The 27,436-nt window shown below is 38.4% G+C and overlaps 1 protein-coding gene across 2 annotated transcripts in view; it reads right to left on the minus strand.

The window, feature by feature from the left end:
* Positions 1-1,720: 1,720 nt before the first annotated feature.
* Positions 1,721-27,436, minus strand: part of NLRP3 (NLR family pyrin domain containing 3) — a 54,228-nt gene continuing 28,512 nt past the window's right edge. For both annotated transcript variants that reach the window (XM_045056515.1, XM_023253644.2), the window contains 3 exons: positions 6,728-6,898; positions 5,837-6,007; positions 1,721-2,349 (listed from right to left, as the gene is read on the minus strand). In XM_045056515.1, coding sequence (XP_044912450.1) covers positions 2,250-2,349; positions 5,837-6,007; positions 6,728-6,898 — 442 coding nt within the window. In that variant the 3' untranslated portion in view covers positions 1,721-2,249. The remainder of the gene's footprint in view (positions 2,350-5,836; positions 6,008-6,727; positions 6,899-27,436) is intronic.

Below are 27,436 nucleotides of genomic sequence, written 5' to 3' on the forward strand. Positions count from 1 at the left end.
CATGAATAGACATTTTTCCAATGAAGACATCCAGATGGCTAACAGACACATGAAGAGACACTCAACATCACTCATCATCAGGGAAATACAAATCTAAACCACGGTGAAGGGAAGACTGGGTTATTCAGTCAGCTGAGTGATTTCAGGTCAGGTCATGATCCCAGGGTCATGGGGTGAAGACCCACATTGAGCTCCATGGTCAGTGTGGAGCCTATTTGAGATTCTCTCTCTCTCCCTCTGCCTCTCCTCCCCCACTCACTGTCTTAAAAATAATAACAATAAATAATAATAATGATGATGATGATAGTACTCTCCTTTTTAATAGAACTTCCTCATTTGGAGTTGATCTGGTATTTCCTGATAATTAGATTCTGGGTATGCATTCTCAGCCAGAATTACACACAAGTGACAATATTTCCTTCTCAAGTTATCTCACCCAAAAGCAGACATCCATTTGCACCCATCGATCTTTTTTTTAGGTGGTCAGGGTACTATCTAGTCCCTGTTCTTTATAAAGTTACTATTCTTCTTTAGCAATTGATTAGCCAACTGAGGAGAGATAACTCTCAGACTACAGAAGTATCCTGCTCTGATTTAAACTTCTCTTTAGATTTTAGTATGCATTGCTGCTTCATACCTGACCCAATCTTTACTAAGATGGTTGAGAATGATTTTTTTTTCCAATCACATGCTGTTGATGTTTATAGATTGATCTTCTATCCAGCAACTTTACTTATTTTTTAGTTCTGCTGGTGTGGAAAGCCTCATGGATATTTCCAAATTAATAGTCCTATTGTGGAATGTGTATTAATTCAGATCTTCCTCTGGGTCATTGAGGGGTAAATTCCTAACTCAGTTTTAAGTTCCTCGTGCCCTTTTTTTTTTTCCTCTTTCAAGCTTAACTGTGCTTTAATTACATTTTACCCTGTGTGTCAAGACGTCTCTAGCAGGGAGACAGTCTGTAATAGTTCACTTCACCCAGATGCAAAAAACAAAAATCTAGACCAGAGTTACTAAAAAGGGCTGGTCCTAGGCAAAAAAGAAAAAGAAAAAAAAGTTTCTAACAGAATATAAATCATATACTTCTTTCTTTATTGACACAGTCTTACCAAGAAAAAAAAAGTCACCTTATCTAAAAAGCATACTTAGGAATGGGATTGATTTACATTCTTGCGTAAGCTCCTTATATCAACAGTCCATAGGCCATAGTTTGAGTAGCAAAGTCTGGATAGTTCATTTGACAGATGAAGCAATGTTTCCATCCTGAACAATTCTGTGTGGTTCAAGAGTTGCCCCATGTGTAGAGAAGCAATTAGTCAATATTTATTAATGATTTAATGCTATGCAAAGAGTGGCAGATGAACTGCTCCTGAGATAAATCCAAGATAAGCTCTTATAATTGAAGGCAAAATGTATTTTCTACACAATACTTCTATTTAGGAGTACAGGCTCCATCTACTCTAATACTGTCCTATATATGATTTTCAACTTCCTGTCCTACCAGAGCTGAAATTTCAACCATCAGAATGAGAGCAAGGTGATTTTTTTCCCCATGCATTACAACTGAACCATTTGGTAAGGAGATTTTTTTAATGCATAAAGCAATTTAACTTATCTTTAAAGTAGAGAGATTTCTAGGTACCTTTAATTAAGGAAAAGAGAGCATTTAAATCAATAAATACAAAAGGTTTTATATTTTTTGAAATTTCACCAGGTAAAATAAACATGAATTATTTTATTAGAAAATATACCTGTTACAAAAATTTTAAATAAATAAGTTGCTGCCACAAAATTGCAACATAATACACAGTTTACTTTTTCTGTTACCCTCAGTAAAGGGAAATAATGTAAGAGTGATGATATGGGTAAAAGTAAACAGAGCAAAGAGGAGTGAAAAAAGATATGAGGGAAAGGAGATTTAGAGAGAGTAAAAAGAGAAAAAGTGCTTTCTTAAATGAGTTAGTCATATGAGGTCACCAAGAGGAACATCTTCTTCGACTAAGTTTCTACAATGAGAACCACATCATTTGGATGACTTCATTGTCTTGGTGTCTTCAAGCCAGGGGTACAGGAGATGCTCATATTCTCGACACAAAGGCACCATCAGCAAGGTTTCGCTGTCCCACACTGGACCAGAAGAATCATGGAGTGATGGTCTTAACCCTGGATGGAGGAGTGCTCCCTCCCACTTGTCTACACTGGGACAGCAGGGAGCCAAAACGCTGGCATCTGGCGGCCAGCTTCAACTGCTACCAAGAAGGCTCAAAGACAATGGTCAACTCAGGCTTTTCTTCTTGAAGTATTTCTAATGCACATTTTGTATCATAATTGAAATACATTCCACACAACCTGTAAAAAGCAAAAGAGAGCCTTGGGTTCTACTCTTCAAAGAACACTCTCAGAGTTGTTTTGTTTTTTTTGTTGTTGTTGTTTGTTTTTTTTGTTTTTGCCTAATAAATCTCATCTCCTTACTTCCCTTAACCTAACACACTTCTAAGGTCTCTGATGCTACACCTCATGCCAAATGTTGTTTCTGTTATATTTTTAACCTTCAAGTTTGGAAATGTTTCAACATATGTAAATTTAGAGAAAATAGTATAAGGGATCCCCATATGCCTATTACCCAGATTTGACAATTGACTCATGGCAATTTGACTCATGGCCAATCTTGTTTTATCTATTGCCCCCCTACTCCTCACATCAATGGATATTACAAACACAGCATTTCATACATCTATAAATATTTAACTATGTGACACTAAATGAAGCCTTCTTAAAACACAACAACAATGCCATTTTCACACTGTAAAAAGTTAACAATTGGGTGTCTCAGTGGGTTAAGCACCCAACTCTTGATTTTGGCTCAGGTCAGGATCTCACAGTTCATGAGTTTGAGCCCCGTGTCAGGCTCTGTGTTGACAGTGTGGAGCCTGCTTGGGATTCTCACCCTCTCTCTGCCCCTCCCTGGCTCAAGCTCTCTCTTTCTCTCTCAAAGTAAATAAACTTAAAAAAAATTTTTTTTTACGTTAACAATAATTTCTTATTATCAACATATGTCCAATCAGTGTTTAAATTTCCTCAACTGACTGATACACTTTTATATTATGTTCATTGAATCAGGAGCCATATGAAGCTCACACATTGCAGCCTCTAAAGTGTTCTTTGATACATTCTTCCCCCTTTTTATTTTTGTAAGTTTCCCTTGCAACTTAGCTAAGAAATCATACCATTTGTCCTGCATCATTTCTAACAACCTTGATTTAGTTGTGTTATGAACTCAATGTTTGTATTTCTCCAAAATTCATACACGGAAGCCCTAATTCTCAATGTGATGGTATTTGGAAATAGGGTCGTTGGGATACAATTAGGGTTAGATAAGGTCATGGGGATGGGCCCTCATGATGATATCACTGCCTTTATGATAAGAGATGCACACACTCTGTCTCCCTGTCCCTGCCTTGCTCTCTTTCTGCCATATAAGGACACAGGAAGAAGGCAGCCCTCTGTAAGCCTAGAAGAAAGCTCTCACTAGAAGTGGAATTACTTGGCACTGTGATCTTAGATTTTCTGTATTCTAAAACTGTGAGAAATAAATGCCTGTTTGTTTAAGGCAGCCTGAGCTAATGAGATAGGTTGATTGGATCCATGGGCTTTTCAGCCTATTTGAAGCTTGTCCCTTACCTCCAGAGTGTCCTTCTGGGGTGGGTCAGGACTCCACATACAGTAATGTCCCTGGCTTCATCCTGACATATCCTACACTTTGTCCCTCTATTTATCTTAGCTCTGAGAATGTTGGCTTTCCTTCAGTAAACATGCTCCACTGTGTCTGCATAAGGATGCAATGCTGATCCAAACTTCTGTTTATTCAAACTTGCATTCCAGTTGGTTCTTAGCCTTGAGGTCATGAACAAGAACAGAAGTCCTTGTTATAATATAGAATTTATATTACTTGGTAAGATATAGATAATAAATGAAAAAGAAAATGATATAGCATGTAAGTATTCTGCTGAAATGATATAGCGTGTATGTATGCTGCTGATTAATACTACAGAGGAAAATAAGAAAAAAAAGGCAAAAACAAGAAGGATATGCTGATCTGTTCTTTTCATTAGGATGGTCAGAGACAGACACATAGAAGACCTTTAGGCAGAGAATTTAAGGATACATGGAAGCAAGACATGTGGATATCAAAGGGGAGAGAGTTCTAGGCAGAAGAAACAGCACATGAAAAGGTGACAGTATTTTTGCAAAACTGCAAAGATATCAGTGGAGCACAAAGAACAAGTATTAGGAGAAGATGAATTTGCAGAAGCAACAGGAGCCAGATCACATGAGGCCTTACACAATACCATGAGTTTGTGGATCTTGAAATGTGATAAGAAGTCACTAGAGCATGTTGGTAGGAATGATATGATCACTGATTCATTTTTTTAATGTTTGTTTGTTTGTTTAGAGACAGAGAAAGAGAGCAAGCAAGCAAGGGAGGTGCAGAGAGAGGGAGGGAGAGAGAATCCCAAGCAGGTTCCACACTGTCAGCACAGAGCCTGAGGTGGGGCTTGATCCCACAAACCATGAGATCATGACCTGGGCCAAAATCAAGAGTCAGATGCTTAACTGACTGAGCCACCCAGGTGCCCCTGACTCATGTTTTAGTTGCACCCTCCATCTGCCATGGTAAGAATACTACATGCAGAGGAGCCTGGCAGAATGCCACCAGAACAATCCAGATAAGAGGGGACAATGGCTTGAACCAGGGTACAAGTCATGAAGTTGGCAAGAAGAGATCAACAAGCAGGTATGTTATGAAAGAAGAGCTATTAGGACATGCCAACACGTTGGACATGTGCATAAGAAAAAGGTGTCAAAGGTGACACAAGATTTCTTTTTTGGCCTGAGCAATTCACAATGAATAAGCGTTGGTGGAGATGGGAAAGAAGCAGGTGTTAGATGGGGTGGGGGGTATAATGCAGGTTTGAATTTGGACATGTAAAGTTTAGGTTTATTAGACAAATGGAAAGTCAGACTAGCGTTTGGACATGGAATTCATGCAGGTATAATTTGGGTGACACAGGACATATACGATAAAGCCAGAAGACTAGATGATGCAAACACAAGATAGAGTTTAGAGAAGAAAAATTAGCTCAATGATTGCATCCTGGGGATGCAGCATGTGCAGGTCAGGTTGATAAAGAGAATCCGCAAAGGAGACTGAGCAGAAACAGCTCATGAAGTAGAAGAAAATCCAGGGTGTTGCCTCTAAAGCAAAGTGAGGGAAATGTCTTCAGTGGAGACTGTGATTGTCCTGACTGACCAAGGTAGGAGACTCACTAGGGAGTTCTTACTCAAGAGGTAATGAGTGATATTACTAATAAGGAAACCCAACACAATGCAGATGAACTGACATCTGTGGAATTTCCAATCTTGCTGATTCTGAAACTCTCTTTCCATTTGGAAGTCTTCAGAAACAAGACCTACAACACCCCACTGTGCAAAGACCTTGGCAATTACAGTGAACCATGGACTCCTCCAGTTCTGCAAAGTCCAGTCCCTTGCATAGCCATGTAATTCTATTTGGCAACTTCATTGGGGCTTGGGTTTCTTTCAGGAAAATGAATGGAAACTCTTTTCACATTGAACTGAAACTTGATTTTCAAAGTTAATGTCTGCATAAAGTCTGGATGAAGTTAAATATGTGGTTCATGACTCACATGCCTTATGAAAAAAAAAAAAAACCTCAGTCTGAGTACAAATGAAGCCCTTCCAAGTTTTGATAACTGGTCAACCTGTTCTTTGTACTCTGAACCCCACCACGTGAATCTCTGAAGAGCACACTTACTTCAGGCGTTTCAGGAGGCAGCTCTGCTGCCTCAGCACCTCACAGAGTAGCATGACCCCCAGATCACCAAGGTCATTGTTGCCTAGGCTCAGGTCCCGCAGGCTCTGGTTGGAGGTCAGAAGTGTGGAAAGGTCCCAGCAACAGTGTGAGGTGAGACTACAGTTGTCCAATCTGCAAGAAACAGGGTGATTTAAAGAAAATGTCCCCTTAGCCATCCTAGCAGGTGCCCCAGATCTCAGCCTGAAATGTTTCAAATGCACAAAAAGCACAGGAATAACAAACTTAGAATAATCCTCTGTGCCTGTGGTTATTCTTCTTTCTTTTTCAGATGATAGTATTTTTTTCCAGTCTACTGGATTGTGCAGATCAAATTAGGAATAGTAGCTTGTGAATTGATTTTTCCCCAATTCTATGCCTCTCCCTAAATTTCCCTAAAACACAAGTGTCATATCTTTCTATTCTTTTGTGGTGAAATCCACAAATCCAAATCCAGTATTTACCTTTACAGCACTGAGAAGTAGAATTCTTCCCAGGTGCATGATCCTGTAACAAGCCAAACCTTAGGAGAACATCATTACTTCTCAGGTACAAATCATTCTATCATTACCCCCTCCACACACACACATACACACCTTAGCCACCATGCATCCACATCATTGTAATAAGCTAAGGGACTGGGGCACCTGGGTGGCTCAGTTGCTTAAGCCGCCCTTTGTTTTAGCTCAGGTCATGATCTCACAGTGTGTGAGTTCAAGTCCCACATTGGGAGTTCAAGCTGCACTGGCAGTGCACAGCCTGCTTGTGATCCTTTCTCTCCCTCTCTTTCTGCCTTTCTCTCACTCAAAAATAAATAAGCAAAAATTAAAAAAAAAAAAAAGCTAAGGGACTTACTCCAATATCTGAAGCTTGCAGCTGGGGTGCAAGAGGCCCTCACAGAGTAGCTTCACCCCCGTGTCTCCAAGAGCATTGCCCCTTAGGTAAAGGTGTGTGAGTTTCTGGTTAGTGCTGAGCACTGAAGACAGAGCTGGACAGCAACCTGATGTAAGTCCAGAATTCATCAACCTGGAGAAGGAACAAGGAAAAGAGTCATCAGTGTTCAGACTTCCTTGAACATTGCACAGCTATCTCACCAGAGGAATCTCTTCTTATCTAAAAAGCTACATCCTTCAACTTCAAGATGAGGAGCCAGCATCTTAGATACAATCTGAGGAGCACATGACTCCTTGTCACATAAAAGAGACAAATAATAGTCTCAGCAGATGCTTGGCTGGGATCAGTAGAAGAGACAGAGCAAAAGCAAATTAATCCAGATTCCTTCCACATCCTTCTTCCTTCTTATGCATATTCCCTCTGCCATGCATGCTCTCTACCACCACATCTTCAAGAAATACATCCCAGGTTGTCTGTCACTGATAATTCCTACCACATTGCACAGACTTACCTTATTTGACTCTCACATTAACTGAGCAAGTTAGCAGTGCCGCAGTAACTATTATGTATCTGTTACAGATCAGAAATCTTAGGTTTATCAAAGCATATGTTTCTCTTAGGGTCAAAGAGCAAGCGTTCAGTGGATGGGGGACCTAGACTTAAGCCTTCTAGTGCCATCTCACCTAGTTGCCCCTTCTGTCCATATTCTTCTTGCTTCTGCCTTGGAAGGAGTCTCTCAGAGAATAAACCTCTAAATTTGCATTACACTCAGTGGGATTAAGATTTTTGATGTACTACACTTGGGTCAAGTTGAACATATTCTATCACCAACAGAAGCATGAGGGCTTTGAAGTAGAGAGCTACATCACTCCAGCATAGAAGCTCAGAGGGTGGTACACAGTATACAGAAAGCCACATATGCTAGGGCCTCAACAAAACCTTGACTTAAGAACATCTCATGCAATCATATTCTTTCCTTCCACAATCCTTAACAATGACATGCCTTTAAGCTCCAAGATGTCTTAGAATCAGGAAAAATAGAAACATATAAAGTAGCATGAGCAGGTGATCAAGAGAAAACAGAAGTACTTGTTTTCCCAGTCAAGGATGAATCATAATTTAAAAAATAGAATAAGCAAGACAAAGAAGGGAATGAAGCCCAAAATGGAGGAGTAAAAACAAAACAAAACAAAACAAAACAAAACAAAACAAAACAAACAAAAGGCAAGTTCTGAGGGGCTTCTAGTGAGTTAAGAATGGCCAGTTAAGAATAACTTTATCAGGGGCGCCTGGGTGGCGCAGTCGGTTAAGCGTCCGACTTCAGCCAGGTCACGATCTCGCGGTCCATGAGTTTGAGCCCCGCGTCGGGCTCTGGGCTGATGGCTCAGAGCCTGGAGCCTGTTTCCGATTCTGTGTCTCCCTCTCTCTCTGCCCCTCCCCCCTTCATGCTCTGTCTCTCTCTGTCCCAAAAATAAATAAACGTTAAAAAAAAATTAAAAAAGAATAATTTTATCAGATGGACTCTATTTAACATGTACAAGGGATTTGCAAGATTATTGGCTGTTCTGAACTGAATGTTTGTGTCATCTCAGAATCATATGTTGAAATCTTAATCCTCAATGTGATAGTATTAGAAAGTATGGCCTTTAAGGGGTAAATAGGTCTTGAGGGTATAGTCTTCGTGATGGGATTAGCACCTTTGTAAAACAGACCCCAGAGAGTTCCCATGCCTCTACTGCCATGTGAGGACACACCAGGAAGGTGGCTGTCTGAAAGCCAGGAAGAGAGCTCTTACCAGAAATCAGATGATCTGCAAGCACCTTGATCTTGGGCTTCCAGGATCCAGAACTTTGAACATAAATGTTTGTTGTTTGAGTCACCCAGAAAATGGTATTTTTGTTACAGTAGCCTGAACAGACTAAGACACTGGAAAAGATGAACAACATTCCAGAAGACTGAAGATAGTCATCCAAAAAGAAAGGAAAGACCATTTGAAAGTTACAAAATGGCAAGCTTTGCTATCCTCCCCAGAAAAGGATTAGAAAAGATATGAAACAGAAGTTTGAGGAGCAGTGCACCATGAAGTGACAACAGTTACAAGCACAGGATGATTTTGTTGAGAATGAGTCACATATGAGTTGTCAAAACATTGATAATATTGGTAACATTGAGACTGAGTGATGGGTACGTGGAGTGCATAATAAAATGTTTAGTCAATTGAACACCCAATTCTACCAACCAATCCACTTGATTCAACAGATGTAACCAACTTTGTATGTACATCTTGGTATCAAGCAATCCATTCAACTAAGTTCTACATTCACTGGGCACAGATATTTTCCATGTACTATATTGTTAAATTATTGGGTTTTTTTAATTTTTTTAAAAACATTTATTTTTCACAGAAAGAGAGAGAGACAAAGTGTAAGTGGGGGAAGTGCAGAGAGAGATGGAGACACAGAATCCGAAGCAAGCTCCAGGCTCTGGGCTGTCAGCATAGAGCCTGATTCAGGGATCAAACCCACAAACTATGAGATCATGACCTGAGCCGAAGTCTGACACTCAACTAACTGAACCACCCAGGTGCTCCTGTCTTTATTTTTTATTTATTTACTAATGATATGCCTTAGGTTATAAATATGTGTTCCAAAAAATATTGAAGTAAATTTAACATTTATTGAGGGTTTACTATATGTTTTGCCAAGACAATGACTTTAAACAGGATTATCACATTGAATTACTACAAAACCAAGATGCAGGTATTGTTTTTATCCTTATTTTTAAATGGAAAAGCTGAGTAACAGGGAAATTACTTGAAGAATAAGAAGAAGTTTCTTAGATGGACTGTGAGGGTGGGAGGGTATTTTGCATACAGGCAAAAGGAAGGCAGTAAGCAAGAGGAGGAAGGGTGAAAGAGGCCAGGTTCCTAAAACTAAAAACGAATTCAATATGACTCAAAATGGAGTGAACGGTGTGTTAGGTGAAAGGGCAGAAACAGTGATCTAGAGCTGGTCACAGATAGTTTCATGTACCATGCAAAGAAACACAAACTTTGGAGGTTTTTGCTTTTGTTTTTGTTTTAAATAAATGACTCAATATTATCAAATCTGTATTTTAGAAAACTCCTCTGGTGTTTGTCAAAAGAAAAAAGAAGGTAGAAGGAACTGAAAGTAAAGAAAATCAAGGATTTTCCTCTGTTTATTGGCTGATCAGCCTCTGGAAAGTGCCACTGTTCAACAAAGCAGTAAAGAAAGGAAAGGCAGGCGACAAAGGGATGAGGGTGGGGAGTAAGTAATAAAAATTAAAGAATTTTGCAAATGCTTACCTTGTGGCAGTTGTGTAATATTGGGGGTAGGGGGTGCAAAATGCAACCAGAGATAAAGTTCTAAAGTTCAAGATATTTGGCTATGCCTAACAAAATATAAAATGCCTACAAGTGTTCCCTCATTAATTACACGTATAGGTATCCATCGCAAAAGAAATATCTACACATACATAAAGTTATATAAACAAGTATTTTTTTCAGGGACGCCTGGGTGGCTAAGTCAGTGAAGCATCCGACTTTGGCTCAGGTCGTGTCTCACAGTTTGTGTGTTTGGGCCCCTTGGGGGCCTCTATGCTGACAGCTCAGAGCTTGGAGCCTGCTTCAGATTATGTGTCTCCCTCTCTCTCTGCCCTTCCCCTGCTCATGCTCTGTCTCTCTCTCTCTCAAAAATAAATTGAAAACATATTTTAAAAAATTTTAAAAAACAAATATGTTTTTCATAGTTACTTGTAATAGTAAAAAGGGAAAAATTCATCCAAAGCTTCACTATTCAATAAGAACTTAAATAAATCACTATAATGAATATTATGTAATATTATGCCCAAATCTATAGATCTGTATATACCAGCATGGCAATAAATCCCTGATAAATTTAAGAAGAAATAATAAGAAAGCATTCATATTATGATTCTGGTTTTGGCAGATAGTATTATGGGTTGAATTATGTTCCCCAAAACCTTATATGCTGGAGTCTGAACCCCCATTACCTCAGAATGTGACCTTATTTTAAAATAAGGTCATTGAAGATGCAATTGGTTAAGAAGAAGTCAAGAAAGTGAGCCCTATTTCAACCTGACTGGTACCTTCTATATCTATAACAGGGAAATTTGGATACAAAGACACACACCAACACAGAGACAATACCATGTAGAGATGAAACCTAAGAGGTGATGCATTTGTAAGCCCAGGATGTGGAACATTGCCAGCAAACCAGCAGAAACTGAAATAGATGTATGAAATTGATTCTTCATCACTGCCCTAGGAGGAACAAACTCTGCCAACATTGGGATCTTGGACTAGTAGCCTACACTGCTGGAAGACAATAGATTGTGGTTGGAACATTCACACCAACTACAGCAGAATACACATTCTTTTCACATGTACACAGAGCATTTTCTAAAATAGATCATATGTTAGGCCACAAAACAAGTCTTAGCAAATTCAAAAAGACTGAAATAATGCCAAGTATCTTTTTTGACCACAATGGTATGAAAGTACAAATCAATAACAGGAGAACAACTGAAAATCCAAGAATACAAGGAAATCAAATAACACTCTCCTGAACAGCCAACAGGTTTAAAAAATTTGCTGGAGAAATTTAAAAAAAAAAAAGAAGAAAGAAAAACAAAACAAGAAAAACAAAAATGGAAACACAACATACCAAAACTTACAAAATATGGCAAAATCTGTTCTATTCCAAAAGTTTTTAGCTATAAATGAATATATCAAGAAAATTGAGTGATCCTAAAAAAATCTAACTTCACATATCAAGGAACTAGAATAAGAACAAACTGAATCCAAAGTTGCCAAGAGGTGGGGCACCTGGGTGGCTCAGTTGGTTAGGCGACAGACTTCGGCTCAGGTCATGATCTCACAGTTTGTGAGTTCAAGTCCTGCGTTGGGCTCTGTGCTGACAGCTCAGAGTCTGGAGCCTGCTTCAGATTCTGTGTGCCTTCCCCTCTCTCCACCCCTCCTCTGCTCATGCTCTGTGTCTCAATAATAAATAAATGTTAAAAAAAATTAAAAAAAAATAAACTTCAAAGTTAGCAAGAGGAATAAAATAAAAAGATTAGAGAGAAATAAAAAAAAATAGAAAACAGGAAAACAATAAAAAAAGATGAACAAAACAAGAGTTGGTTCTTTGAAAAGATAAACAAAATTGATAAATCTTTAGCTAGACAAACCAAGAAAAAATGAGAGAACCCAAATCAACAGCATTATAATTGAAAGAGGAGACATTACAACTGACACCACAGAAATATAAAGGAGCATTAGAGGCTACTATGAAAAACTATACCCAATAAACTGGACAACTTAGAAGAAATGGAAAAATTCTTGAAACATCCAACTTACCAAAACTGAACCAAGAAGAAATAGAAAATCTGAACAGATCAGCTACTACTAAGGAGATTGAAATAGTAATCAAAAAATTCCCAACAAAAAAAGGCTTAGGACCAGATAGCTGCATTGATGAATTTTGTCATCATTTAAAGAATTAGCAACAATCCTTCTCAAACTTTCCCAATCAGAGAAACTCAATTTTGATGCTAGTATTACCCTGATACCAAACTACATAGGATACTACAAGAAAACCACAAGCCAATATTCTCCATGAATTTAGATGCAAAAACTCTCAACAAAATAATAGTAAACTGAATTCAGCAGCACATGTAAAGTATTATTCACCAAGTCAGGTGGAATTTATCCCTGGGATGACAGGATGGTTTCACATATGCAAATCAATAAATGTGATAAATTAGAGCAATAAAATGAGAGACAATTTGATTTTCTCAATAGAAGAAAAAACATTTAACAAAATTCAACATCCATTCAAGATTAAAAAACTTTTGCCAAATTAGGCATATAAGAAATGTATCACAACATAATAAAGGCTATATATAACAAGCCCATAGCTAACATCATAGTCAATGGTGAAAAATTGAAACCCTTTCCACTGTGATCAGGGACAAGAAAAGAGTGCCCACTCTTTGCATTCTTATTCACCTAATACTCAAAATCCTAGTCAGAACAAGCAGGCATCAGAATTAGAAAGGAAAAGATAGATTTTACTCTATTTACATATGATGTGATTTTATATATATATATATAAAACAAAAGATTCAACCAAAAAAAAATTAGACCTAATCAAAGTTGCAGGGTAGAAAATGTACATACAGAAAAAATAACCCAAAGGACCGGGAAGATGGCGGTGTAGGAGGATGCTGGGCTCACCACATCCTGCTGATCACTGAGATTCCACCCACATCTGCCGAATTTACCCAGAAAATGACTAGAAGACTAGCAGAACAGACTCTCTGGAGCCAAGCTTAGATGGGAGGCCCACGGAAGAGGGGCCCCTCCGGAAGCAGACCACCAAAGGCAAAACGAGCTGAGGCTGCCCCTCCCACCACTGTGCCCCTTGCAGATCCACCCCAGATAATAGGCCAGATCCCAGCTAAGCAGCACCACAAGACTGGCAGTGTGCAAGTAGCCCAGACAGAGGCCTCACCACCCCACAGTGAGTCTTGCCCTTGGGAGAGGGGAAGATAAGGTACACACCAGTCTGACAGTGACCCTAGCGGTGAGCTGGGGGCAGACATCAGGTCAGACTATGGCCCCGCCCACCAACCAACACAAGTTACTCCAGACTGCATGGGGGAAGAGCCCTGCAATTCCCCGCCACTCCAGGGACTATCCAAAATGACAAAACAGAAGACTACTCCTCAAAAGAAATTCCAGGAACTAGCGACAGCTAACGAACTGATCAAAAACGATTTAAGCAATGTAACAGATGATGAATTTAAAATAATAGTCATAAAATTAATCCCTGGGCTTGAAAAAAGCATAGAGGACAGCAGAGAATCTATTACTACAGAGATCAAGAGACTAAGAAACAGTCAGGAGGAGCTAAAAAATGCTATTAATGAACTGCAAAATAAAACAGAGGCGAACACAGCTCAGATTGAAGAGGCAGAGGAGAGAATAGGTGAATTAGAAGATAAAACTATGGAAAAAGAAGAAGCTGAGAAAAAAAGAGATAAAAAAATCCAGGAGTATGAGGGGAGACTTAGAGAACTAAGTGACATAATTAAAAGAAATAATATATGCATAATTGGGATTCCAGAGGAGGAAAAGACAGGGAAAGGTGTTGATGGTGTACTTGAAGAAATCATAGCTGAGAACTTCCCTGATCTGGGGAAGGAAAAAGGCATTGAAATCAAGAGGCACAGAAAACTCCCTTCAGACGTAACTTGAATCGATCTTCTGCACGACATATCAGAGTGAAACTGGCAAAATACAAGGATAAAGAAAGAATTCTGAAAGCAGCTAGGGATAAACATGCTCTAACATATAAAGGGAGACTGATATCACTCGTGACGGATCTGTCTACTGAAATGTGGCAGGCCAGAAAGGAATGGTAGGAAATCTTCAATGTGATGAACAGAAAAATATATGCAGCCAAGAATCCTTTATCCAGCAAGGCTGTCATTCAGAATATAAGGATAGATAAAGGTCTTCCCAAACAAACAAAAACTGAAGGAATTCATCACCACTAAATCAGCCTTACAAGAGATCCTAAGGGGGATCCTGTGAGACAAAGTACCAGAGACATCACTGCAAGCATGAAACCTGCAGACATCACAATGACTCTAAACCCATATCTTTCAATAATAACACTGAATGTAAATGGACTAAATGTGCCAACCAAAGACATAGGGTATCAGAATACATAAAAAAAAAAAAGACCCATCTATTTGCTGTCTACAAGAGACTCATTTTAGACCTGAGGACACCTTCAAATTCAAAGTGTAGGGATGGAGATCTATCATGCTACTAAACATCAAAAGAAAGCTGGAGTGGCTATACTTATATCAGACAAACTAGACTTTAAATTAAAGGCTGTAACAAGAGATGAAGAAGGGCATTATAGAATAATCACAGGGTCTATTCATCAGGAAGAGCTAACAATTATAAATGTCTATATGCCGAATACAGGAGCCCCCAAATATATAAAACAATTACTCATAAACATAAGCAACCTTACTGATAAGAATGTGGTCATTGCAGGCTATTTTGCTACTTCAATTACAACATTGAATAGACCATCTAGACAGAGGATCAATTAAGAAACAAAGGCCCTGAATGATACACTGAATCAGAAGGACATGTTAGATATATTTAGAACTCTGCATCCCAAAGCAACAGAATATACTTTCTTCTCGAGTGCACATGGGACATTCTCCAGGATAGATCACATACTGAGTCACAAAACAGCCCTTCATAAGCATACAAGAATTGAGATCATACCATGCATACTTTCAGACCACAATGCTATGAAGCTTGAAATCAACCACAGGAAAAAGTCTGGAAAACCTCCAAAAGCATGGAGGTTGAAGAACACCCTACAAAAGAATGAGGGCGTCAACCAGGCAATTAGAGAAGAAGTTAAGAAATATATGCAAACAAATGAAAATGAAAATACAACAATCCAAACGCTTTGGGATGCAGAGAAGGCAGTCCTGAGAGGAAACTACATTGCAATCCAGGCCTATCTCCAGAAACAAGAAAAATCCCAAATACAAAACCTAACAGCATACCTAAAGGAAATAGAAGCAGGACAACAAAGACACCCCAAACCCAGCAGAAGAAGAGAAATAATAAAGATTAGACCAGAAACAATGTAGAATAAAAAAAAACTGTAGAGCAGATCAATGAAACCAAGAGTTGGTTTTTTGAAAAAATAAACAAATTTGATAAACTTCTAGCCAGGCTTCTCAGAAAAAAAAGGGAGATGACCCAAATAGATAAAATCATGAATGAAAATGGAATTATTACAACCAATCCCTCAGAAATACAAGCAATTATCAAGGAATACTATGAAAAATTATATGCCAACAAACTGGACAACCTGGAAGAAATGGACAAATTCCTAAACACCCACACACTTCCAAAACTCAAACAGGAAGAAATAGAAACTTGAACAGACCCATAACCAGCAAAGAAATGGAATCAGTTATCAAAACTTTCCCAACAAATAAGAGTCTGGGACCAGATGGCTTCCCAGGGGAGTTCTACCAGACATTTATAGCAGAGAGAATACCTACCCTTCTCAAGCTATTCCAAAAAAATAGAAAGGGAAGGAAAGCTTCCAGACTCATTCTATGAAGCCAGCATTACTTTGATTCCTAAACCAGACAGAGACCCAGTAACAAAAGAGAACTACAGGCCAATATCCCTGATGAAGATGGATGCAAAAATTCTCAATAAGATACTAGCAAATAGAATTCAACAGCATATAAAAGGAATTATTCACCATGATCAAGTAGGATTCATTCCTGGGATGCAGGGCTGCCTTAACATTTGCAAATCAATCATTGTGATACATCACATTAATAACAGAAAAGATAATAACCATATGATCCTGTCAATCAATGCAGAAAAAGCATTTGACAAAATTCAGCATCCTTTCTTAGTAAAAACTCTCGAGAAAGTTGGGATAAAAGGAAAATACTTAAACATCATAAAAGCCATTTATGAAAAGCCCACAGCTAATATGATCCTCCATGGGGAAAAACTGAGAGGTTTCTCCCTGAGATCAGGAACATTACAGAGGTGTTCACTCTCACCGCTGTTGTTTAACATAGTATTGGAAGTTCTAGAATAAGTAGACAACAGAATAAAATCAAAGGCATCAAAATTGGCAAAGATGAAGTCAAGCTTTCACTTTTTGCAGATGATATGATAGTATACATGGAAAACCTGATAGACTCCACGAAAAGTCTGCTAGAACTGATACAGGAATTCAGCAAAGTCGCAGGATACAAAATCAATGTACAGAAATCAGTTGCATTCTTATACACTAATAATGAAGCAAGAGAAAGACAAATAAAGAAAGTGATCCCATTCACAATTGCACCAAGAAGCATAAAATACCTAGGAATAAGCCTAACCAAAGATGTAAAAGATCTGTATGCTGAAAACTATAGGAAGCTTAGGAAGGAAATTGAAGAAGATACAAAGAAAAGGAAAAACATTCCGTGCTCATGGATTGGAAGAATAAATATTGTCAAGATGTCAATACTACCCAAATCTATCTACACATTCAATGCAATCGCAATCAAAATTGCACCAGCATTCTAATCGAAGCTAGAACAAGCAATCCTAAAATTCATATGGAACCACAAAAGGCCCCGAATAGCCAAAGGAATTTTGAAGAAGAAGACCAAAGCAGGAGGCATCACAATCCCAGACTTTAGCCTCTACTACAAAGCTGTCATCATCAAGACAGCATGGTATTGGCACAAAAACAGACACATAGACCAATGGAATAGAATAGAAACCCCAGAACTAGGCCCACACAAGTATGGCCAACTAATCTTTGACAAAGCAGGAAAGAATATACAATGGAAAAAAGACAGTCTATTTAACAAATGGTGCTGGGAGAAGTGGACAGCAACATGCAGAAGAATGAAACTAGACCACTTTCTTACACCATTCACACAAACAAACTCAAAATGGATGAAAGACCTGAATGTGACACATGAAACCATCAAAACCCTAGAGGAAAAAGCAGGAAAAAACCTCTCTGACCTCAGCCGCAGCAATTTCTTACTTGACACATCCCCAAAGGCAAGGGAATTAAAAGCAAAAATGAACTATTGGGACATCATGAAGGTAAAAACCTTCTGCACTGCAAAGGAAACAACCAACAAACTAAAATGTGGAATGGGAAAAGATGTTTGCAAATGACATATCGGACAAAGTGTCAGAATCCAAAATCTATAAAGAACTCACCAAACTCCACACCCGAAAAACAAATAATCCAGTGAAGAAATGGGCAGAAGACATGAATACGCATTTCTCTAAAGAAGACATCTGGATGGCCAACAGGCACATGAAAAGATGCTCAACGTCACTCCTCATCAAGGAAATACAAATCAAAAGCACACTCAGATACCACTTCACGCAAGTCAGAGTGGTTAAAATGAACAAATCAGGAGACTATAGATGCTGGCGAGGATGTGGAGAAAGGGGAACCCTCTTGCACTGTTGGTGAGAATGCAAACTGGTGCAGCCAGTCTGGAAATCAGTGTTGAGTTTCCTCAAAAAATTAAAAATAGGTCTACCCTATGACCCAGCAGTAGCACTGATAGGAATTTACCCAAGCAATACAGAAGTACTGATGCATAGGGGCACTTGTACCCCAATGTTTATAGCAGCACTCTCAACAATAGCTAAATTATGGAAAAAGCCTAAATGTCCATCAACTGACGAATGGATAAAGAAATTGTGATTTATATACACAATGGAATACTACATGGCAATGAGATAGAATGAAGTATAGCCTTTTGTAGCAACATGGGTGGAACTGGAGAGTGTTATGCTAAGTGATATGAGTCATACAGAGAAGGACAGATTCTATGTTTTCACTCCTATGTGGATCCTGAGAAATTTAACAGAAGACCATGGGGGAGGGGAAGGAAAAAATTGTTAGAGAGGAAGGGAGCCAAAACATAAGAGACTCTTAAAAACTGAGAACAAACTGAAGGTTTATGGGGAGTGGGAGGGAGGGGTGGGTGGGTGATGGGTATTGAGGAGGGCACCTTTTGGGATGAGCACTGGGTGTTGTATGGAAACCAATTTGACAGTAAATTTCATAATAAAAAAAAAGAAACTAAAAACAAAACAAAACAAAAGCCAAACAACAATAAAACAATAGAGCAGATCAATGAAACCAGGAGCTGTTTCTTTGAAAACATTATTAAAGCTGATAAACCTATAGCCATACCTACCTAAAAAAAAGAAAAGAAAGAGAAAATACCCCAATAAATAAAATCACAAATGCAAGAGGAGAAATAGCAACAACACCACTGGAATAGAAACAATCAAAAGAGAATATTATGAAAAACTATATGCCAACAAATTGGACAACCTGGAAGAAATGTTTAAATTCCTACAAAAATATAAATTACCAAAGTTGAAACAAGAAGAAATAGAAAACTTGAACAGACCCATAACCAGCAAAGAAAATCTATCAGTTGCCAAAAATCCCCCAACAAACGAAAGTCCTGAGTCAAGTGGCATCATAGAGGAATTCTACCAAACACTTAAAGAGTTGATACCTATTCTTGACAAACTATTCCAAAAAATAGAAAAGGAAGATGTAACTCATTCTATAAGGCCAGCATTACCCTGATACCAACATCAGACAAAGACTCACTAAAAAAGGCAATTATAGGTCAATATCCTTGATGAACATGGATGCAAAAATTCTCAGTCAAATACTAGCAAACAGTATATAACAGTATATTTAAAAAAATCATTTCAGGGAGTAGTTAAGTAGGGAGACTGTGATTCTCTTCCCTCAAACACAGCTATATTGAGGTCTGATTACTTAGAACACCCAGGAAATCAATCTGCAAAGGGGCAGAAGGATCTCTACAGTTGGTGGGAGACAGCATGGCAGGTGCAAGGATGTGATTTAGGGGAGAGAAAAATGGCAGTGCCACAGAGAGGATGGAAACTTTTCCATGGAGAGATGGAAGAAGAAAAAGAGAAAGGGTGGAGAAAGTGCAGTATCGAGTTAGCACAAGAGGAAAACTTCTCTGGACCACAGACTGGGGATCAAAAAGTATTGAGTTCTCCAGTTCTTTTTTGAAAATAGCATTTGGAGCTCAAATCCTGAGGTTTTGGAAGTCCATGACTTTTTCTGGAATGGAGCTGAGGCTCGTGCTCCTGGGGTGGAAGAAGCTGGCCCCAGAGTGCATAGTATGGTGTAGAGAACTCTGGGATGAACTGGGAGAGAAAAGTCCTCTCCCTTGACTACTTTTGGAAAAGAGTTTATTGCCTCCACAAGGACAAAAGACCCTTCAGATTCCAGCCAAAGGCCTTTCATCAGCAGGATGGAGAGGCTCTAATCTCCATCCTGGAGAGGAAAGGAGTGGATCCGTGCTGTGTCAGGTCCTTTAAGACTTTAGGTTTTGAATCCCAGCTGCACACCCAAGAATAAAAGCAAGAGAGCTTTGGCACAGGGAAAGCTGACTTCCCTTGCTCTTCTATGATGGCTCTCTAGACAGTGGGGGCTGAGATCCCCACTCCAAGGTCAAGAGATTGGGGTGGTGCCACTTTCCCCCCAACACCAAAATAGTGGGGCTTCAGAGAGCAACACATGGACCGCCAATGGAAGCAGGACCTGCTTACACCAACCCTGCCCCTCTGTGCCTGGAAACTGCTTATTTACTGGGCAGGACTGATTCTGAGCCAACATGGCCAGCCTCTCCTCCAGACCAGCATGGCTGGCCACTATCCCCCACCCCCCAGGAACCAACAGACAACTTTTTGTTCTTTTTTCCTCCCTGTTCTCTTTTTCTTTTAGAATCAGGCTCATAGTTCCTTTTTTCCCCATTTCCTTTTTTTTTTCTTTTTTTTTTGATCAGGCTTTTTTATTCTTTTCTTTTTTATTCTGTTTTCTTTTCTCCTGCTTTTTTCTATTTTTTTTCATTTCTCTTCCTTTGAAATCAGTCTTTTCGTTGTTTGATTCTCTGTTGGGTTTCTTTTGTTTCTTTTCCTTTTCTCTATTTTTGGAATAAGCCTTTCCCCCTTGCTTTTTACCCCCAGGGTTATTTTAACGAACAAATCAAAGCACACTTAGGTAAAGGACTTAACACTTCACTACTGCAAGCAAGGAAGAGATCTTCAGAGGATCCACCAGTGGGATAGACCAGCCAAAACACAATAGCAGAGTGCACACAGCATACACCAGAAACAATTCCTGGAGTTCCAAGCCCTGGACAGTGTATAACCCATTTTTATACAGTAGTACTCTCAGGAGCAGGACATATAACATGCTTTTAAAACATGCAAAAAACAGAAATTTAGCCAAAATGACAAGACAGAGGAATTCTTCCCAAAGAAAGGTCAAGAAGAAGTCACATCCAGCTTGTATCTTGCTCAAAACAGATATAAGCAATATAGATGAACAAGATTTAGAACAGTCATAAGGGGAGCCTGGGTGGCTCTGTTGGTTAGGTGTCTGACTTCAGCTCAGGTCATGATCTCACAGTTTATGAGTTCAAGCCCACATCAAGCTCTGTGCTGACAGCTCAGAGCCTGGAACCTGCTTCAGATTCTGTTTCTCCCTCTTTCTCTGCCTCTCCCCTTCTCACACTCTGTCTCTTTCACTCTCTCTCAAAAATAAATAAAAATTAAAAAAAAAACAGTCATAAGATTCATACCTGGGCATAGAAGACACCAGAGAAATCCTTGATACAGAAATCAAAGGCCTAAGAATTAGTCAGGGTGAATTTAAAAATGCTATAGCTGAGATGCAAAATAAACTAGATACAGTGACAGTGAGGATTGAAGAAGCAGAGGAGACAATAGGTGAAATAGAAGTTAAAATTAGGAAAAAATAATGAAGCTGGAAAAAAGAGGGAAAAGAAATTATTAGATCATGAGGGGAAAATTAGAGAACTAAGTGATTCTATGAAATGAAAAAATACCTGTATCATAAGAGTCCCAGAAGAATGAGAAAAAGGGGCCAGAAGGTTTATTTGAACAAATAATAGCTGAGAACTTCCCTAATCTGGGGAAGAGAACAGGCATCCAAGTCCAAGAGGCACAGAGAACTTCCTTCAAAATCAACAAAAACAGGCCAACACCATGACATATCATAGTGAAACTTGCAAAATATAAGGATAAAGAGAGAATTCTAAAAGCAGGTAAGGATAATAAGTCCATAACCTACAAGGATAGACACATAAAGTTCGTAGCAGACCTGTCCACTGAAATTTGGCAGGCCAAAGAGGAGTGGCAGGAAATATTCAATGTGCTGACTGGAAATTATGCTGCCAAGAATACTTTATCCAGTAAAGCTGTCATTCAGAATATAAGGATAGATAGCAACTTTCTGAGACAAAAACTAAAGGAGCTCCTGACAACTAAACCAGACCTGCAGGAAATCCTAAGGGGGACTCTGAGAGATGAAAAGAAAAAAACCAAAGCAGCAAATACTTCAAAGGACCAGAGACCATCACCAGAAACACCACATCTACAGATAATGCAATGGCACTAAATTCATATCTTTCAGTAATCACTCTGAATGTAAATATACTAAATTCTTCAATCAAAAGATATAGGTTATCAGAATGGGTTAAAAAAATATCCATCTTATACTGCCCACAAGAGACTCATTTTAGACCTATAGTCACCTGCAGATTCAAAGCGAGGGAATGGAGAACCATCTAGCATGCTAATGGAGGTCAAAAGAAAGGGATAGCAGCTACATTAATATCAGCCAAGCTACATTTTAAAAGAAAGACTGTAATGAGAGATGAAGAAGGACATTATATCATAATTAAGGGGTCTATCCATTAAGAAGAGCTAACATTTGTCAATATTTATGCCCCCAATGTGAAAGGCAAATATATAAATCAATTAATCACATACATAATAATACCCCAATTACAACAATGGACAGATTATCTAAGCAGAAAATCAACAAGAAAATGATGACTTTGAATGACACATTGGACTGGATGGACTTCACAGATATATTCAGAACATTTCATCCTAAGCAGCAGAAAACACATTCTTTTCGAGTAAACATGGAACATTCTCCAGAATACATCATACACTGGGTCACAAATCAGCCCTCAACAGGTACAAAAAGATTGAGATCATAGCATGCATATTTTCAGATCACAATGCTATGAAACTTGAAATCAACCCACAAGAAAAAGTGTTGGCAATACCTCAAATACATGGAGGAGGTTAAAGAACATCCTTAAAGAATGAATGGGTTGGGGCGCCTGGGTGGCACAGTGGGTTGAGCGTCCGACTTCAGCCAGGTCACGATCTCGTGGTCCGTGAGTTCGAGCCCCGCGTCAGGCTATGGGCTGATGGCTTCGAGCCTGGAGCCTGTTTCCGATTCTGTGTCTCCCTCTCTCTCTGCCCCTCCCCCGTTCATGCTCTGTCTCTCTCTGTCCCAAAAATAAATTTAAAAAATAAATAAAAAACGTTGGAAAAAAAAGAATGAATGGGTTAACCAGGAAATTAAAGAAGAAATTTAAAAAATACATGGAAGCAAGTGAAAATGAAACACAGTCCAAACACTTTGGGATGCAGCAAAGGCAAGTCCTAAGAGGAAAATACATTGCAATCTAGATATATCTCAAGAAACAAGAAAACTCCCAAATACACAACCTAAACTTACACCTAAAGTAGCTAGAAAAGGAGCAATAAATAAAGCCCAAAGCCAGCAGAAGGGAAATAATAAAGATCAGAACAGAAATAAACAATATAGAGAAACAAACACACAAACAAACAAAAAAACACAGTAGACTAGATCAATGGAACTAAAACCTGTTTTTTGTATTTGAAAGAATAAACAAAAACACAGTAGACTAGATCAATGGAACTAAAACCTGTTTTTTGTATTTGAAAGAATAAACAAAACTGATAAACCCCTATCCAGACTTCTCAAAAAGAAAAGAGAGTGGACCCAAATAGATAAAATCACGAATGAAAGAAGAGAGATTATGGGGCGCTTAGGTAGCTCAGTCAGTGAAGCATCCAACTTCAGCTCAAGTCATGATCTCAGAGTTCGTGGGTTCGAGCGCCATGTCAGGCTCTGTGCTGACAGCTGGGAGTCTGGAGCCTGCTTCATATTCTGTGTCTCCCTCTCTCTCTGCCCTTCCCTCACTCATGCTTTGTATCTCTCAAAGATAAATAAACATTTAAAAATAAAAAAAAAGAAAGAGAAGGGATCACAACCAACATCACAGAAAGACAATTATAAGAGAATACTATAAAAAATTATATGCCAAAAAACTGGACAATTGGGAAGAAATGTACAAGTTCCTAGACATTCACACACTACAAAACTCAATCAGGAAACAGAAAATTTGAATAGACCCATAACCAGCAAAGAAATTGAATTAGGTATCAAAAATCTCCCAGTAAATAAAAATCCTGGGCCACATGGTTTCCCAGGGGAATTTTACCAGACATTTAGAGTTAATACCTATTCCTCTCAAGATGTTCCAAAAAATAGAAATGGAAGAAAAGCTTTCAAACCCATTCTATTAAGCCAGAATTACCCTTATTCCAAAACCAAAGACCCCATTAAAAAGGAAAATTACAGGCCAATATCCCTAATGGACATGAATGCCAAAATTCTGAACAAGATAATAGCAAATCAAACTCAAGAGTACATTAAAAGAATTATTCATCATGATCAGGCAGGATTTATTCCTGGGCAGCAGTGATGGTTTAATATGCACAAATCAATCAATGTGATATACCAAATAAATAAAAGAAAGGCTAAGAACCATATGATCTTTTCAATATATGCAGGAAAAGCATTTAACAAAGTGTAACATCCATTCATAATAAAATTACTTAACAAAATAGGTTTGGAAGGAACATACTGCAACATAGTAAAGGCTATATATGAAAAGCCCACAGCTAATATCATTCTCTATGGGGACACAGTGAGAACTTTTCCTCTACAGATGTGACAGAACAAGGATATCCACTCTCACCACTGTTATTTAATGTAGTACTGGAAATCCAGTACTATGCCAATTGTCTCAGCAATCAGACAACACAAAGAAATAAAAGGTATCCAAACCAGCAAGGAAGAAGTAAAACTTTCACTATTTGCAGATAACATGATATTCTATAAGAAACCTGAAAGACTCCACCAAAAAGTTGCTATAACATATATAAATTCAAAAAAGTCACATGATACAAGATAAACGTACAGAATTTTTTTGAATTTCTATACACCAATAATGAATCAGCAGAAAAAGAAATTAAGCAATCGACCCACTTACAGTAGCACAAAAATAAATAAATAAATAAATAAATAAATAAATAAATAAATAAGATACCTAGGAATAAACCTAATCAAAGAGGTGAAAGACCTGTATTTTGAAAGTTATAAACACTGATGAAATAAATTGAAGAGGATGAAAGAAATGGAAAGACATTCCATGCTCATGGATTGGAAGAGCAAATATAATTAAAATGTCTATACTACCCAAAGCAATTGACACATTTAACACAATCCCTATCAAAATACCACCATATTTTTTCACAGAGCCAAAACAATCCTGAAGTTTGTATGGAACCACACACACACACACACACACACACACACACACACAAATGCCAAAGCAAACTTGAAAAGAAAAGGAAAGCTATAAGCATCACAATACCAGATTTCAAGTTACATTACAAAGTTGTAGTGATCAAAACCATATGGTACTAGCACAAAAAAGAGAGATACATAAATCAATAGAACAGAATGGAAAACCTAGAAATGAGCCCACCACTATAAGGTCAATTAATCTTTAAGAAAGCAGGAAAGAATATCCAAAGGGAAAAAGTCTCTTCAACAAATGGTGTTGGGAAAACTGGACAATAACATGCAAAAGAACACCGGTCCACTTCTTACTCCACACACAAAAACAAATTCAAAATGGATGAAAGACCTAAATATGAGACCTGAAATCATACAAATCCTAGAGAAGAGCATAGACAGTAAACTCTTTGACATTGGCTGTAGCAACTTCTTTCTAGTTATGTCTTCTGAGTCAAGGTAAGCAAAAGCAAAAATAAGCTATTGGGATTTCATCAAAATAAAAAGCTTTTGTACAGCAAAGGAAACAACCAACAAAATTAAGAGGCAACCTATGGAATAGGAGAAGATATTTGTAAATGACATATGTGATAAAGGATTAGTATCCAAAATACATTTAAAAACTTATAAAACTCAACACCCAATAAACAAAGAATCCAGTTAAGAAAAAGGCAGAAGACATGAATAGACATTTTACAAATAAGGCATACAGAAGGCTAACAGGCATGTGAAAAGATGGTCAACATCTATCATTATCAGGGCAATATAAAACCACGATGAAATACCACCTCACACCTGTCAGAATGGCTAAAAATAATAATTCAGGGAACAAGGGGTGTTAGCGAAGATGCAGAGAAAGGGGAACACTCCTGCATTGCTGGTGGGAATGCAAACTGTGCAGCCACTCTGAAAAACAGTATGGAGTTTTCTCAAAAAGTTAAAAATAGAACCACACTATGATCCAGAAATTGCACTACTAGGTATTTTCCCATGAAATACAATATTGCTAATTCAAAGGCATACATGCACCCCAGTGTTTATAGCAGATTATCTACAATAACCAAATGATGGAAATAGTCTCTAAGTGTCTAACTGATGAATAGGTAAAGAAGTGATATATATAATGAAATACCATTCACCTGTCAAAAAGAATGAAATCTTGCCATTTGCAATGACCTGGATGGAGCTAAAGAGTATTATACTAAGTAAAATAAGTCAGTTAGAGAAAGACAAATACCACATGATTTCACTCATATGTGGAATTTAAGAACAAAACTAATAAGCAAAGGAAGAGAGAGAGAGAGTTAAACAAACCAAGAAGCTGACTCCTAACTATAGAGAATAAACTGATGGATACCAGAGGGGAGGTGGGTAGGGGGATGGGCTAAATATGTGATGGGTATTATGGAGTACATTTGTTGTGATGAGCACTGGGTGTTGTACGTAAGTGCCAAATCACTATATTGTACACCTGACACTAATATTATAGTGTATGTTAACTAACTGGAATTGAAGTAAAACCTTTATTTATTTATTTATTTATTTATTTAGAGGGAGGGACAGAGACAGAAGGAGATAGAGGAATCCCAAATAGGCTCCACACTGTCAGCACAGAGCCCAACACAGGGCTTGAACTCGCAAACTGTGAGATCATGACCTGAGCTGAAATCAAGAGTCTGACACTTAACTGACAGAACCACCCAGGCACCCCTAAATAAAATCGTTTAAAAAGGTGATGGAGTAGGACGATTCTGAATTCATCTTGTCCCACAGACACAGCAACAGCTTCATCTGTGCACCCAAAACTCTGACAACTGGCAGAAAAAACATTCCACAGAGAGAAGGCCACATGGAAATGGATAGAAGACATGGAGGCCTAATTAAGAAGGAAATTCCTGACAAATCTAACTACAAATGAGAGGGACACTACAAACATGGAAAAGGAAGAGAAGCAGACTTCACACCAGTCACCCCAAGCATGGAAGACCCACACTGGGAAAACAAGTCACCACAAACTCTGGCTTTGAAAGTCAGTGTGACTTAACTCTGGGTATTTTAAAAATCAGTTGACCAGAGGGCAAGGGTAAATTTAATCCATACCTTAGAATAGACAGAATAATAGGGGCGCTTGGCTGGCTCAGTTGAAAGAATGTGTGACTGTTGACCTCAGGTTTGTTAGTTCAAGCCCCACATTGGGTGTAGAGATTACTAAAAAAAATAAACTTAAATTAAAAAAAAAATAGCCAGCATAATAAATAATTTTGCCCAAGCACAAAAGCAGCAGTTGGAAAGTGTCTTGGGAATACGTGACAGAAATTTATTTACTAATCTCAAAACATGTGTTGGAGGTGCAGGGGTCTTCAGATTTCTCTGAGAACAAAAGTGCTAGTAGGCACCATTTCTCTTTTTTTCCCAAGCCTAGATGCTGGAAACGTGCAAGAGTCAGCATTAACATTATGGTGGATAGTATCCACCTATC

This window comes from Felis catus, chromosome A1 (assembly GCF_018350175.1).
Source record: "Felis catus isolate Fca126 chromosome A1, F.catus_Fca126_mat1.0, whole genome shotgun sequence".
Lineage (NCBI taxonomy): Eukaryota > Metazoa > Chordata > Mammalia > Carnivora > Felidae > Felis > Felis catus.